The sequence below is a fragment of the Zootoca vivipara genome, chromosome 14 (genome assembly GCF_963506605.1).
Source record: "Zootoca vivipara chromosome 14, rZooViv1.1, whole genome shotgun sequence".
Classification (NCBI taxonomy): Eukaryota; Metazoa; Chordata; class Lepidosauria; order Squamata; family Lacertidae; genus Zootoca; species Zootoca vivipara.
The window spans coordinates 7,430,129-7,444,275 of NC_083289.1; the positions used below are offsets into that span (position 1 = coordinate 7,430,129).

The following is a 14,147-nucleotide window of genomic DNA, read 5'->3' on the forward strand; positions in this document are numbered from 1 at the left end:
CCATAGGAGGACTCCTCCTCCTCTTCCCCTGGGGCGGTGGTGCTTGGAGCAGAAGAGCCAAGCCTCATCCCAGACCCTTTGGCCGAGGAATTAAGCTCCCTGCCACTTGGTCCAGAGTGGGGCTGGTGCCTCTGGCCCAAAGGAGCATCAATAAGTGGATGTTTCTAGGGATGGAAGACTCTGGCAATGTTGTTTTCTCCCAGTTTCTCACTTCTCCAGCCTTTAATGATTTTCTGCAGCTATCTGCCATTTTGGTCTGTGCGCCCCACCACAATTCACAGAAACTTTAGCCATGGTTTCGTTGCACCCCACCCTTTCAGAAATCTGCTCAACTCTTGAAACGGGGAAGTTGAGGAAAGGCTGCCTAGGACCCCCTGGTTCCCTAACAACCAGGAGTGCATAGCCATAAGAACAGCAATAACACGACGACCAGCTCTTCCCATATGAACCGACTGAGACCCTGCAGTACTCATTTGGGGCCCTTCTTTGTCTACCTCCTCCCTGAGAGGTCTGGAGGGTGGCAACCCGTGAACAGGCCTCTTCTGCGGTGGCTCCTCGCTTGTGGAATGCTCTTCCCAGGGAGTCTTCATCACATAGCTTTAGGTGCCAGGCGACAATATTTTTATTCCCCCAGGTCTTTGGTTAATTAAAAATCGATGGCCTTTTAAACTGTGTGTTGGGGTGGTGGTATTGTTTTGTTTGTTATTCTGTCATGTATTTTGTGTTTTTATATAGTCAACAGTCCTGTGGCGCTCAGATGAAGGGTGGTATATAAATTTAATAAAATAAACAACATAAGCATGGCATTTCCATCTTTGTTGAGCCAACACTGGACCTGTCAGACTCTGCCAGACTAGAGCAGCTTTCCCCCCCTCCAAGGCGCCTCTCGTGCCCCCTCCTGTCCCATGGATGGGCTCCCAGTTACTTAGATAAGGTGTGGCTGACGTAACGCACACAGCTCTTCTCCTGGACAGACATGACATCTAATGGGAGAATTTCAGGACGTCACAGGGCTGGAAAAGTGGAGATTTCCTCTCTGACAGGGCAGCAGTCAAGAGCTGAAGAATGCCAGCGAGGCTTAATATACAAGGCTACAGATTAAAATAGCACGGGGACAAAACGTGACTGCTCCTCACAAACCCCAGGCTGCTCAGAGGATGCAAATCTACCTTAGAAAACCTTCTCATGAGATGAGAGAGAGCTTCAGGATTAGGGCACTCCAGCTTCTTTATGATCTCAAAACTCTGGTTGAGCTGCGTGAAGACGTCCACCACTGAGCAGGAGAAAAGGGCATGGTCCGATGTTCGCTGGAACTACACAGACACCACAACACACAAGGACACACTGTTAAAGGGTGCTTGTGCAAGGTGTGTGGCTTCCTGGCCGGAGGCTCTTCTCAGCCTATTCATTCTTTCCACATTTCTCCAGAAAGTGAACCCCTCCACACTCAAACAGCCACAGCAGCACCAGCCATGGTTCCTCAACTTCCGGGGTTGTACTGAGCACACCGGGAGTGCAGCACAGATTGTGCAGCCCACATTTGAAAGAAAGGGGTCTTGGGAAATCTGCCACCTAAATAGGTCATAAAACAGCAATAGGGTCTTGTAAGGTTTGCATCCAGTGCTGCGTTGAGGCTGCTATGCTCTGTGGCAGCAAACACAGAGCTTTCTCCTCACTCGTGAGTGGGCAGTTCCTGGCCATGATTCCCTCTGCTGCTTCTGCAAAAAGATGCCCCTTTTTACAGGATAATGCCTGGCTACAGCTACTGCCTTAATTATAGCTCTCTGGATAGGATTGCAAATGCTGTCACAGCAAATCAATGAAAGGGGCATTTTTGTCCAATAAAAAACTCCTCCTCCTCTTGTTTTTGCCTAGCAAAACAAGCCACTCTCCATCTCTCCATGGCGGGGGAATAAGAGAGGAACAGGGCAAGGCAATAATACATATTTGTTGTGCAAGAGGAAGTGCAGATGGAGTGGGCAGGTGCATTTATTTACCTCAGGCACCACTTTATATGTCAAGAAACCTCTCGGCTGCTGTGGATTGAGTGAGTGGGCCCCACCGCCCCATCACCCAAAGTGCCCCCTGCCTCAGGGCCTCCCCCACTTCACAGCTCTGCTCACCCCGTCCTTCTTGTCTCTTCCAAGTGCACCGTGAAGAAACTCCATGGAGACGTCCTCGTTCTCATCCAGCCACTGCATGACAAAAGGCTCAAACCACCTAGGGAGGGAGAAAGGTGGCTGCTTCACCCATGTTCTTGTTTTTCAGACAGTCAACACAGGTTCCTCCTTGTGCCTGAACGTGCGCAGAGTGAAGTGGGCTTGATGCAAAGGATATGGTGCCTTGGAAGTGGCTCAAGGCAATCCTCAGCCCTACAACCCTATAGCCCTGAAAGTCCCCTTGCTGCAGTATTGAGGCATCCACAGTTGGGGGATTCCGGGGCATTCCAATGTTAGGGGGGAGAAAGGGCTGCATTATGACTAAACTGTCAGGCTGGAGAGGGTGCGGTCTTTTGGCTTGCCTTGATTCCCAGACTCAGCTCTCCACCCACCCTTGCCCAAACAGGATTCCACATTTTGCAGGAGAGCAGGGAAAGAGCGACGGCTTCTATACGGGAGAAGACCCTGGAATTCCAAGAAGCAACACAACAAATATGGCATGCAGTTGGGTGTGTGTGTGGGGGGGAATGCTCAATGAACGGAAAAGGAAAAAAAAACAGTCCCAAGCCTGCTGGATCAGGCCAATGGCCCATCTAGTCCCAGCATCATGTTCTCAGAGTGGCCAACCAGATGCCAGGGGAAACCAGCAATGGGGATTCGCGCACAAGAGCACTTTCCCCTCCTGTGGTTTCCAGCAACTGGTATTCAGAAGCGAGCATAGCCATCCCGGCTAGCAGCCATCAATAGCCCTCTCCTCCAGGCTGAAGAATTGCCAGAATTGAAGATCATCACAGCCAACCATAAATGAGCAATCGCATCCTAAGACAAATCCCGACCTCTCTCACCAACAGAGAAAGCACGAACAAACAACAGAGAACCTACACAAACGACGCTGACGCCGAACCCCTATACATATCACGAAAAACAGGAATATTGGCAATCCACCACACCCAACTCCCCATCCCACCCACCTCTTTCCCCCCTTCCTCCTAATGTCTCAACAAGTAAAATTGATGTGTAAAAATGATGCATGAGACACTGCACTACCTTTGTAACCCAAGAAAATCCTTAATAAAAATAATTTACAAAAAAAAAAAGAATTGCCAGAATTGCCACGGCCTCCACACTCCTCCAAGAGGGTGCCATGCAGTCTGCATGATGTGGGCAAAAGCCTCCAGGCAGGAGGGCGGCAGCAGCAGCCACCCAGAGCCCGCCTGGAGTTTCTTTGAGGCTTGTGTCTCCCCACTCCCCCATTAATATTCTGATGCCTGCAAGAGGTTTTAAGTATAATTGCTGAAAAGCCCCTTCCTGAGAAACTGATTGCCTTTTCTCTGCAAAAGGTTCACTGAGAAATTAAAAAAAGGCAGGGGAAAGACACTTAGAGTCTTTTAAAGTTCTAAGTGCACCTTAACACAAATGGACTCTGGTTTCAAGTATGTGCTGGATGAATATTTAAAGAAAACTGAGCCCAACAAGCAGAATAAAAGCTCCAGAATGTTCTTCCTCCCCCCCAACTGAAACATCCCCCCCCCACTTACAGAGAGTATTCAGGCGCTGCATCTCTGAACGAGGGGAGTTCGCGCACATATTCATTATAAAACCATTTCACTTTGAAGTGCAAATTCATATAATCTGTGCTCTTGCATAACCGTTGCTTTTCATGCTCTGTAATGGAACACAGAAAAATAAAAATAACATATTTAATAAAGTTCCAGCTGTAAATAAAATTACAGAGTCCCTGTGCACATTTTAGACCCAGCAAAATAAATCTTAATGGCCTTTTTAACACCTGAGATCTGCTTAGGTTCCAGAATTGCTTTGGGCTCATTGATCTAAGGTGGTACAAAAACCACAAGTGAGTCACAGGCCTGAAAGGGTTAAGGAAAGAGAGTCACAGAGCGTTGGAACTCATGAAGAAAGCAGACCCACTGCAGAGATGGGCTGTGCCTCCCACGAGAAGGGCTGAAGGAAGGCAGATATACCTTGTGTGCAAAATCCCTCAGGTTCAATCCTCAGGGGCATCTATAGGCAAGGGTGTGTGTGAGAGAGAGGGCCTGGAGAGCCACTGCTGCCAGCCAGTGTAGGCAATACTGAGCTAAAGGTAAAGGGTAAAGGGGCCCCTGACCATCAGGCCAGTCGTGTCCGACTCTGGGGTTGCGGCGCTCATCTCGGTCTATAGGCCGAGGGAGCCGGCGTTTGTCCGCAGACAGCTTCCGGGTCATGTGGCCAGCATGACAAAGCTGCTTCTGGCGAACCAGAGCAGCGCACGGAAACGCCGTTTACCTTCCCGCTGGAGCGGTCCCTATTTATCTACTTGCACTTTGATGTGCTTTCGAACTGCTAGGTTGTCAGGAGCTGGGACCGAGCAACGGGAGCTCACCCCATTGCAGGGATTCGAACCGCCGACCTTCTGATCAGCAAGCCCTAGACTCTGTGGTTTAACCCACAGCGCCACCTGGGTCCCTAATACTGAGCTAGAAGGACTAATTGTCTGACTCAGGATAAGGTAGCTTCCTATACAGCATTTCCAACAGCCAGAGAGGACTCAAGTGAGCCAAGCCAATGCCAGGGGGCTGAGGAAGCCGTCAAGAGGTCTCCCTCTCTGGCAGGCAGCCTGCTTAAGCTCAGGAGAGGGGAGAGAAACCTGTGTCTGGCATGTGCCACAAGGTCACCAAGAGAGGTCTTCTTATGGACTTCCATCCTGAGTCCACCCTGGAGACTCGCCAAAGCCCCAGGCTGCATCTTTCTCACAATAGCTGCAAGATCTGAGCTGACTGCAATGGGCCAGCTTTACTGTGCTGTGGATTAAGAATCGTAGAACTCTAGAGTTGGAAGATACCCCGAGGGTCTAGTAGTCCAACCCCCTGCAATGCAGGAATCTCAACTAAAGCATCCATGACAGATGGCTTATTCCTCTTGCCCTGCTGTTTCCCCCCAGGGAGAACTGCTCTCTAGGACTCAATCGGAGCAAGCGGCAATTCGGGTTTGCCATGGATGGCTGTTGGTTCCAGTTTAGAGCTGAAGAGTGGGTTTTTTCCTGGGAAAGCAATGGGGCAAGGGGAAAACCCCTTGGACCCGCACCAAGAAAGCATGCGTCAAGCAGAACACTTTGGACTCGAGCTTTCTAGGCACGGGACAAGCAGAAGTGTGGATATGCCCTGTGCTCGTGATCCTGAGCCCCTTGGACTCTGGGAAGGGTCTAGAAACCAAACCATAGCCTGCAAGCAAAATGCCGACTCAGCTCTGAGTGGGCCCACTTGCTTGCTCATAAGAGACTTGCCATGCAAGATTTGTTTTTCCCTGGGCCAGTGGGTGGGGCAGTGGCAAGAGTGACCTTTGAGTCAGCCTATGTGCTTGCTGGTGCATCTGAAGAGACTCTGTTCAGCTTGATCCAATCAATGCGGGCACCTCCTGTGCTCAGGTCCTGCCTCTAAGCCACTCCATCAAGGCTGCTTCCAGGAAAGAAGGACCGGGCGAGTGCTGCTGCGCAGCTCTTTGGATAGGGCCCACTAGAACTCAGATCACTTTCAGAAGGTGTCACCTTGCAAATGATGATAAAGGATCTGTGCCTCTAATTCAATCCGTATGTAAATAAGGTCTGTGGTGTGGTTGCTAATGTGTTGGTTTTCCTCCAAGAAGGTGCATTTCATTTGGTGTGTGTGTACAATGCTCCTATTGCTCATTTCCAGAGAAGCTTTTTCAATTCAGGAAGTGAGATGCCAAAAGTTCTGCTTGATGAAGACAGATGTCCGAGTGGTTCAATTTCTCACTTCCAAAACAGCCCTGTCCTTTTGGATTGACTTTTTTCCTCCAGCAATTTTGTCCTTTGCAAACCTGCAGGCTGAAGTTCTAATTAAGAGTGGCAAACTTTGTTAACAATTGCTTCAGGAGAAACACGGCTCATACAGTTCCAAGTCAACAGCCACCCCCACCTTTTTCCTCGGGGAAAGATCTGGGTGAAGTTCTTGCATTGCAAACTTATTTACGAGCCAAATCCATTTTCCTACCAAGATACGTAGCTAGGAATGGCCGGTCCAATTTCTGTCCAGGTAAATGGCTGCATAGATGACAATGAAAATAAACTGCAGGATATTTATTTATCAGGAAGTTTTTAATGTTTGATATTTTTCTATGTTTTTATATGTGTTGGAAGCCACCCAGAGTGGCTGGGGCAACCCAGTCAGATCGGTGGGGTATTATTATTATTATTATTATTATTATTATTATTATTATTATTATTACAACAGTTGAACCACCTTTCACCACTGCTAATATGGTTAAATACAGTATTTATTCTGGGATAAAATCTTAATGGAAGAGATGGTGTCAGATGGGTGTGGGAGGAGCTCATACAGCCTCCAGTTCTCCCCCAGTGGCCCATAATGGGATGCTTGCTTGAGGGCAACTTGCCTCCTCCTCAGCTGCTCTTGCACTCACAAGTGGTGCAACAGGCAACAACAACCCTCCAGGGCTGGCATTGGTCTCTTTTTTGGCCTCAGGGAGGGGGCCCAGTTGGGAGGCCCCTTTCCTGAGTCAAACTCAAGACCCTGACAGAAGGCGCAGGACGCACATCCTGCAAAACCTTTGGAGCCAGGCGCGTGGGTAAGTCTATCTCCTCTGCAGCGTTCACATTATGCAAAACTGCATTGTTCTGCCAGAACAAAATATTGATGCCAGCTACGCCAATTAAACATACCAGCCTTGTTCAAAAGCACCCTGGCCAAGAGAGGTGGGCACAGCTCCAGCAGTGGCTTCGCTTGCTGAGGAGGTCCTTGTTTATGCTCAAAGGACTCTTTCATTCTCTCCCCCCCCCCCAGCTGTTCACTTCTTACCACTTAGGTTTAACAGCCACAGGACAGGATGAAGCCTGGGTGTTGTTTGGTGGCGGAGGCCCAAGGAAGACCTGGGATAGCTCAGTTAGTGGAGCATGAGAGTCACATTGGGTACAAGAGTCCTGAATTTCAGGGGGTTAGACTAGATGGCCCCAGAGGTCCCTTCCATCTCTACAATTCTATGAGCAGGTTCTGCCGGCAGCCACTCTCTGCATTCCGCTTAATGGCCCCAGCGCTGGAGGTGAATGTTTGCCTTGACTCACCCCCTGCCTGAAAGAGGCTTTGAACTCCATCTGTCCTAAGAAGAAGCAGGCAGTGCAGTGGCAATTTTTAGGTTGTGCAGGACACACCCGTGAGAGAGGAGAGAGAGGAGCCTGCTGATCAAGAGAGCCACTGGTGAAAGAGCTTCCCGATTTTGAGCCTGTTGTAGTTCTCACAGCACGTCGTCCCCCCCCCCCCCGGCTGGGGCTGCTACACAATTGGATCCTCCTCAAGCTTCTCTTGATCAGGGCAGGAGAGCTGAGCTCCTTCCACTGCCCCTTATGAACAACGCAGGGGCACAAATGAGCAATTCAAGTTCAGGGAAGGGGGAACCTCAGGCCCCCGCCCCATGAATGCTCTCTTCTATCCTCTCTTCAGGGGTCAAATAGGAGTATATGGCCCCCGAAGCTCTCCCTAGGCTACACCCCTTATCTCCAGGCCACACCCATCACTAACTCACCCCCTGGGGTAATTTTGCTGGTCTGGAATGCATCTGTGAGCTAGGACCATGCCTCTTGCTTGCTTGGAAGTGTGTGTGTGTGTACTGTACATTTGTGCAGAACTTTTATGTGGACAGAATGTAGCCTACAGTACAATGTTTTGAGTCACATTCATTGCTCTGCCTAGTTTGCGTTTGCCTAACCTGTGTTTGTCTCTGTCCCAGTTCCCCACTGGCATGTGGCCTTTGAAAGGGTTGACCAAGAGGGAATGTGGTCCTTTGGCTTAAAAATCTCTCCCTGCCCCCACCCCCATGCCAGGATAATTTGCAACACCCCCTCACTGTGAGCTGGATGGCACCCAGCAAGATGACCCCTATCAAGGTGTGAAATTGCCAGCAAGGAGTGTTTTTTCCCCCTCCGCTTGCAGCAACAACATGGCAAGTGCCAAATGGATTGTCCCTCCATCAAATGGCTTGGAAGGTCTCCATGACAACCAAGTTCCAAAGAAGCCTTCAAGTCTTCTGGAAGAAAAGCGCAAGGACATAATCCATCTGCATCCAAACTCTCAAGGTGACTGGCAAGATCCCTCTGCCCGTCTCCAGTGCCAACGTTATTTATTTATGCCTGTTTTCCTCCTTCAAAGAGGAGGCATTTTTTTGTTCCAAAATAAAAACAACCAAACAACCAATCTGTCATTTTGGGAAGGATATCAGAAAATGCGTGTAAACAAGACTACCCGCTTCCATTTAGAAATATATTGGAAATGCCGCAGGTATCCATTCTGGAGGGTGCTGACTAAGCCAATGTTGTGTAGTGGTTAACAGTGTCGGATGAGGACCTGAGAGACCAGGGTTCAAATCCCCACTTAATGGGGAGGGGAAAAGCCAGCCATCTATGTCACCTTGAGCTGTTTGGAGGAAAGGTTGGATATAAACAAATAAAAATAAAAGTAAAATAATAATTGAGCATGTGCTTCAATTACTAGCAAATAAAATAGTTCCAATTCTGATGGGATTTGAAGGGAATGATCTAAAATGAAATATCTTCTGCTGATGCCTATTGCAGCGCCAGAGTTAGGGCAGTTCCCACACGCAGGGCTTCAAGCCAAGGGGGTGCAAAATAATAATAATAATAATAATAATAATAATAATAATAATAATAATAATACCTATATTTACATAGGAACTTACTGAGAAGATCCATTAAAAAGCAACAGTATAAAAAGGAATTGTTGTTAAAATAGGAAATATTTAGGGAGATGCCAAATTTTGTCTATTGCTCAGGGCGCCCCTGCCTATTGCTTCAGAGATTTTGTATTTAAATGGCATTCCCCCCCCTCTGAGTTCTCCAGGGCTGATGGCAGATTGGGGTGGAACTTATTGGCTCCCATCCACTGACACATCCTGGGCTCAAAGGAGATAAACACCCCATCTCAGATGCCACATCTAACAAACTGCCACAACCATCTCAGGGTGTTTCTTGGGCCCTAAGCCCCTCTTCATTTGGTAACGCTGCACAGAGGCAGAAACTCTACTTTCCTGTTTTATTTTTCAGGCTCCTCACCCCAGCAGGAGGATGTTTTTGCACATGCCCCTCAAGGGACGCAGCATCTCTCAGGCTTCTAGCAACAGGCTTGGCTGCGAGGCGAACACGAGGCCCACTTCATCATCATGATGACTCCCTGTCTGCCTCGACAGGCAGAGACAAATGGCACAGATGCAGGTCAGCTGTTCCCTGCCAGCGCTGACTCTTCATGGGGCAACTCTGGAGCGCAGAAGGAGGCAGGCGACCATCACCCGTGAAGGAGTTCACCCAGCGCCGTCTTAAGCGCCCCTGTCGCCATGGTGCACTGGATCTCTCCGGCGCCCTTCCGCCCCGTTTCCCAGCGCTGGGCGGGTGGGTGTGGCGCTGCCGCGTGGCGGGCGGGCAGGCACAGCGCGATCTCTCCGGCGCCCTCCCGCCCCGTTTCCCAGTGCGGTGGGCAGGTGGGCGCCGCGCACACCTGCGCCGCGGACCGGCGGACCGGCTGGCCAGCGGGCGGGCGCAGCTCGCGGCACCCTCCTGGCGGGCCGGCGCCATGTTGCCCTGCGCCACCAGGGGTCTACAACGACCCGGCCCTGAGTTCACCCATGGCCAGAACCCATGCAGACAGCCGGCCCGCAAAGGCTTCTTCCCTGAGCCTTGCAAAGTGGAATGGCTGCCGGTTTGTCTGACACTGGTACTGTCTCTGGCTGCCCAGAGAATGAGGCGATGCCCAAAGCCACAAGGCCTCAAAGCAGGGCTCATTCAGGCCACAAATCGGTGGCAGAGTGGAGGCTGCTTTTGCACCCGTGCTGGATTGTCTATGTTTCTCTTCTTACTCTTCATCTCGGGAGTCTGTATTCTGGTGGGGTTGGGGCTTGCTTGGCCTTGCCTGCACCAGGCTCCAAAAGGCTTTGTTGGAAACAGTCCCCTCAGGGCATGGCAGCAAAGGCCAGAGACCAATTGTGACAAGCTGCCAAGTTTTATATCTTTGCTTAAAATAACAAGGCATCTCTATGAAGGCGAAGAGGATGGCAAAGGGGGCAGAGCTTCCCAGCTCAAGCGCCTGGCCTGGCCTTGCCTTTGGGAGCCTCCACCAGCAAGGACTCAACATGTGGTCATCTCTGGTGACAAAGCCACAGGAGCTGCCCAAGCGCATCAGTGGATGGGGTGTTCCAGCCGGCTCAGCCTCTTCTTGTCACCAGCAATGGCCAGCTGGTTGGGACAGAGAGAGGAGGAGGATTGCCTGGGATCCCTGAGCTCCTTAGGGCAGTCTTTGAAGCAGGAGAGACACGGGTGCAAGGTTGGCTGTGTGCTGGCTGTGGCTGGGTCCAGAGCATTCTTCTTCAAAAGTGGGAAGGGAGCGGGGAAGGGCTCTGGGCTGGGGGCACTTTTTTTTTTGTAAGCTTCTGCTCAACAGCCTTCATTGAAATCTCTGTTGCTGCTGGTGGAATCTATGTTTGAATGCTCCCCCATGTAAAAATATGCTAGTTTGCCTATTCAAACTAGCACAAGAGGGGAAGGGTTCTAAGGCTGCCTTCTCTCTTTTTGGGGAGGGCATTCTTTTATTCAGCAAAGCATTCAGGCATTGGACCCACAAGCTTCAGGCTGAAGGGCTTTTGTCCAGCAACAGTGAAGCAATGCTAAGCTGCCGGGGGAACTTACCTTAACACCCCCCCACTTCCCCAGTTTGAAATGCACAGGAAGCCCAGCTGGCTTGACTTTGTAAAGAGACGAGCCCTCTTCCTTGCTTAAGGAGGCTGCAGCAGCAGCAGCAAGGCAGCCCCAGGATGGCAACCTTCCTCCTCCTAATCCCCAGATCCAGCCTCCTGAAGTCAGGTGGCCATGGAAGCGTCGTGTTGTTGGGGCAACATCTGTTGCCAGGCAGAGCATCAGCAGCTGCTCTCTGGACTAAAGCAGCATTAAGGTCTTACTAAGAGCAGGAGATAACAATGTGGCGCAATCCACCACGTTGGAGAAAACAGGTTAGGAAGCAATGGCTGCGTCCTAACCTGCGTGGGGCCTTTCTGAGGCCATGTGGCTCCTCTCTGAATGATGGACAATTCATGTCTACCCAAAATAATAACCTTTCCACATCCATCATTGGGTCACTGGGCAGAAACACTAGAGTGGATGGAGCAGTAATACAGGAGAGAAGCTGCCCTGCCCTCTCCCAGGCATGTTTCCAATCCACCCCAGTCTTGCTTTTTTCATACTGTAAGTGCAATGCCTCCCTTTATTCCACATTAAACTTTTATTTGCCCTCAAACAGTTTCATTCAGCAAGTAGTATTAGAATTAGGGTTAACAATGCAGTGGGAGAATGGAGCAAGACAGGGCTTTCTAGCCACAGACACTGGAAAGAGAATTTGCATTCTTAGCACAGATGCTGAGCATTTCGGTTAATTCTAAGCCAACCCACCGCCCAATCAGGAGTGCCAACTTGGACCCGCGACTGTGGGTGCCATGCAGCGTGCATGGCCCTGGCACCCAAATTTGTGGGTGCCCGGTCCCTTCACGGGGAAATTTGTTGGTGCTTGGGCACCCAGGGAGTTGGCACCTATGCCCCCCAATGTTTTAGACTACAATTCCCATCAGCTCCAGCACCCTACAATTCTGCTGGCTGCAGTGCATGGCAATTGTGGTCCAAAATGCAACTTGGGTCACCCAAACCACATTTTCTTAATTGAAAACCCAAGCAGTCACACACCCTTGGCTTAACACTGTTGCATTTCGCAGCCCTGTAGCCAGGATCTTAGTCTTGTCTCTTTAAAAGTCGCTTTTATCAAGGTCGCTCTGAAGCTCCAGGAAAATATTGCTGCTGAACAGCTCAGTGGGAAGCCATTTTCTGCCGCTCTGAATGTGAAGTGAGTTGATTTCTCATCAAAGCCAGATGCACAGAGGTGGTCATTTCTGGGCTGGATGCCCCCAGCCACCCTCCTGCCATGGTTCTGCCACTGCCTCTGCCATCCTGCCTAAGTCCTCCTTTCTTCATCCCCTGTGTGCATTTCCATGTGCAGCAGCTGGGAGGGGGTCGCTGCCTCATGTTGATGCTCACTCACTCGAGCGTTTCAGGGGGAAAGCCAGCCATGCGGCCCTCGGCAGTTGCTTAGTTAACCCATAGGGATCCCTGCCAGGCTCTCCCCTGGAAGATTAACAGCAGGCAGGGGGGACAAAAGGTTCAGAACATGCTCTGTGGTGGGCCAAGGGAAGTCTGTGTCCCAGTGATCTTGCTTTGGACAGACGGAAGGTGAAGGGTTGTTGCCAATCCACAAGCAAACCCTAGTTATGATTTCCGGCCTCCTGGGTGACCATGACAACCATGACAACCAAGCCTCTTCTGTTTACTCATTTGTCTTCACCTCTGGAGTGTGCCAGTGGCCAAGACTGTCCTAGGACATGGGGCCACACAGGACACCCCATGTTTTTGGCATCAACGGGCCAGCGGTGTGTGTGTGTGTGTGTGTGGCGCAGGGGGGGGGCAGCAGCTCCCCATCCCATCAGGGCATAGCTGCCAAGTTCCGGCCTGAGAAATAAGGGACTGGACCGGAAGTAGCAGACCGGAAGTAGCGCTGCCGCCATTTTGGAACTGGGCGGAGCATGCCCAGAAGCTACTTTTGATGCTGCTCTGCCCTGTTCCAAAATGGCCGCCGCACCAGAAGTCGCGCTGCAGCCATTTTGGAACTGGGCAAAGCAGCATCAAAAGTCGCTTCTGAGCATGCTCCGCCAAGTTCCAAAATGGCCGCCGCACCAGAATAAACCGGGGAAAAACAAAAAAAATCGTTTTTTCGGCTGGGAACAGCTGGAAAAACGGGGGTTTCTCGGGGAATACGGGAGACTTGGCAGCTATGCATCAGGGTCATGAGACCTCCACCCTGGCTTCCAGATGCTGCCATGGTTCAAATCCTGGAAATGCCACAGGAAAGGGAAGCAGGGCCGGCTTCTCACAGTAGAGGACCATGATGGATGCAATCATCCTCTCAGCTGCACATAAATTCAGTTCATGTGACAAGGGCCAAGTGTGGTGTGAACAGCCAAAGACTTATTTCGTCAAACCCCCATGATGCTCCAGGAAGAATTTTTTCTACTCTTGCGTTGCCCCTTTGTGGAGAACTCTAAAGACTCACCACTTTTATTACACTGACAAATGGTTCTGGGGATGAAGATGTTTTGACCAGCCAGTTCTCCACACTGGTTAATACTAAATGCACCATTTTCTTTGCTGGGTCGTTCCATCCTGTGAACGCTCCACACTCCCGCAATCCCACCTGCTGCTCCACATAGAAATAGCCCCCTGCTCTACTAGGGAACATCTGAACCCCCTACCTTCCAAGGCGTATTTCATGTCCTGCGCAAAAAGGGTCCATATGATCTCCGAACTGACTTTGCCCATGTTCAGCTCTTGAGGGAACCTGGAAGAAACCAACCGGAAGGGCGTTGTCAGTTCTCCTGCTGGCAAGGGTGGCATGAGCCACGGTCAGCCCTAGACACCCCTCAATTGGGAAGGGGTTGGAACATAATGGTGCCCCGCCTTCTGGCTTGCATTGTCCCTCAGATTTCCCCATGGCAATCGCTGTACACAGGAAAGGGTCACGGGAGTGGGGGGAAAGGGCATGGGCGTAGCAAGGGGGGCAGGGAGGGGCAGCCACTCCCCCTAAATCAATAAAATTAAATAAAAATGCTTAGCTAACTGAGGTTCTCCCCCCCCCAACAAGAGGCCTGTCCCCATTAAGAAAAGGCTTGCCCCCCACCAACAAAATTCTGGCTATGTATATGGGGAGGGGTCATTCCTCTGGGCAAACCAGCCCTGTACGTGGGGAAAACTTAACAACTGAGAGGGTGGCCTTCCCATCATATACATAGATTAAAGGAGTGGCAGTTCCCCCCCCCCAACAAACACATAACGAAAGTAAGAAGTGAAGGAAGAGGACCTGT

At 50.6% G+C, this 14,147-nt stretch overlaps 1 protein-coding gene across 1 annotated transcript in view; it reads right to left on the reverse strand.

Moving 5' to 3' along the window:
* UNC13C (unc-13 homolog C) overlaps positions 1–14,147 on the reverse strand; it is a 139,180-nt gene that overhangs the window by 26,924 nt on the left and 98,109 nt on the right. The window contains exons 19-22 of the mRNA XM_060282475.1: positions 13,539–13,624; positions 3,698–3,824; positions 2,124–2,220; positions 1,170–1,313 (exon numbers count right to left, since the gene is read on the reverse strand). Coding sequence (XP_060138458.1) covers positions 1,170–1,313; positions 2,124–2,220; positions 3,698–3,824; positions 13,539–13,624 — 454 coding nt within the window. The remainder of the gene's footprint in view (positions 1–1,169; positions 1,314–2,123; positions 2,221–3,697; positions 3,825–13,538; positions 13,625–14,147) is intronic.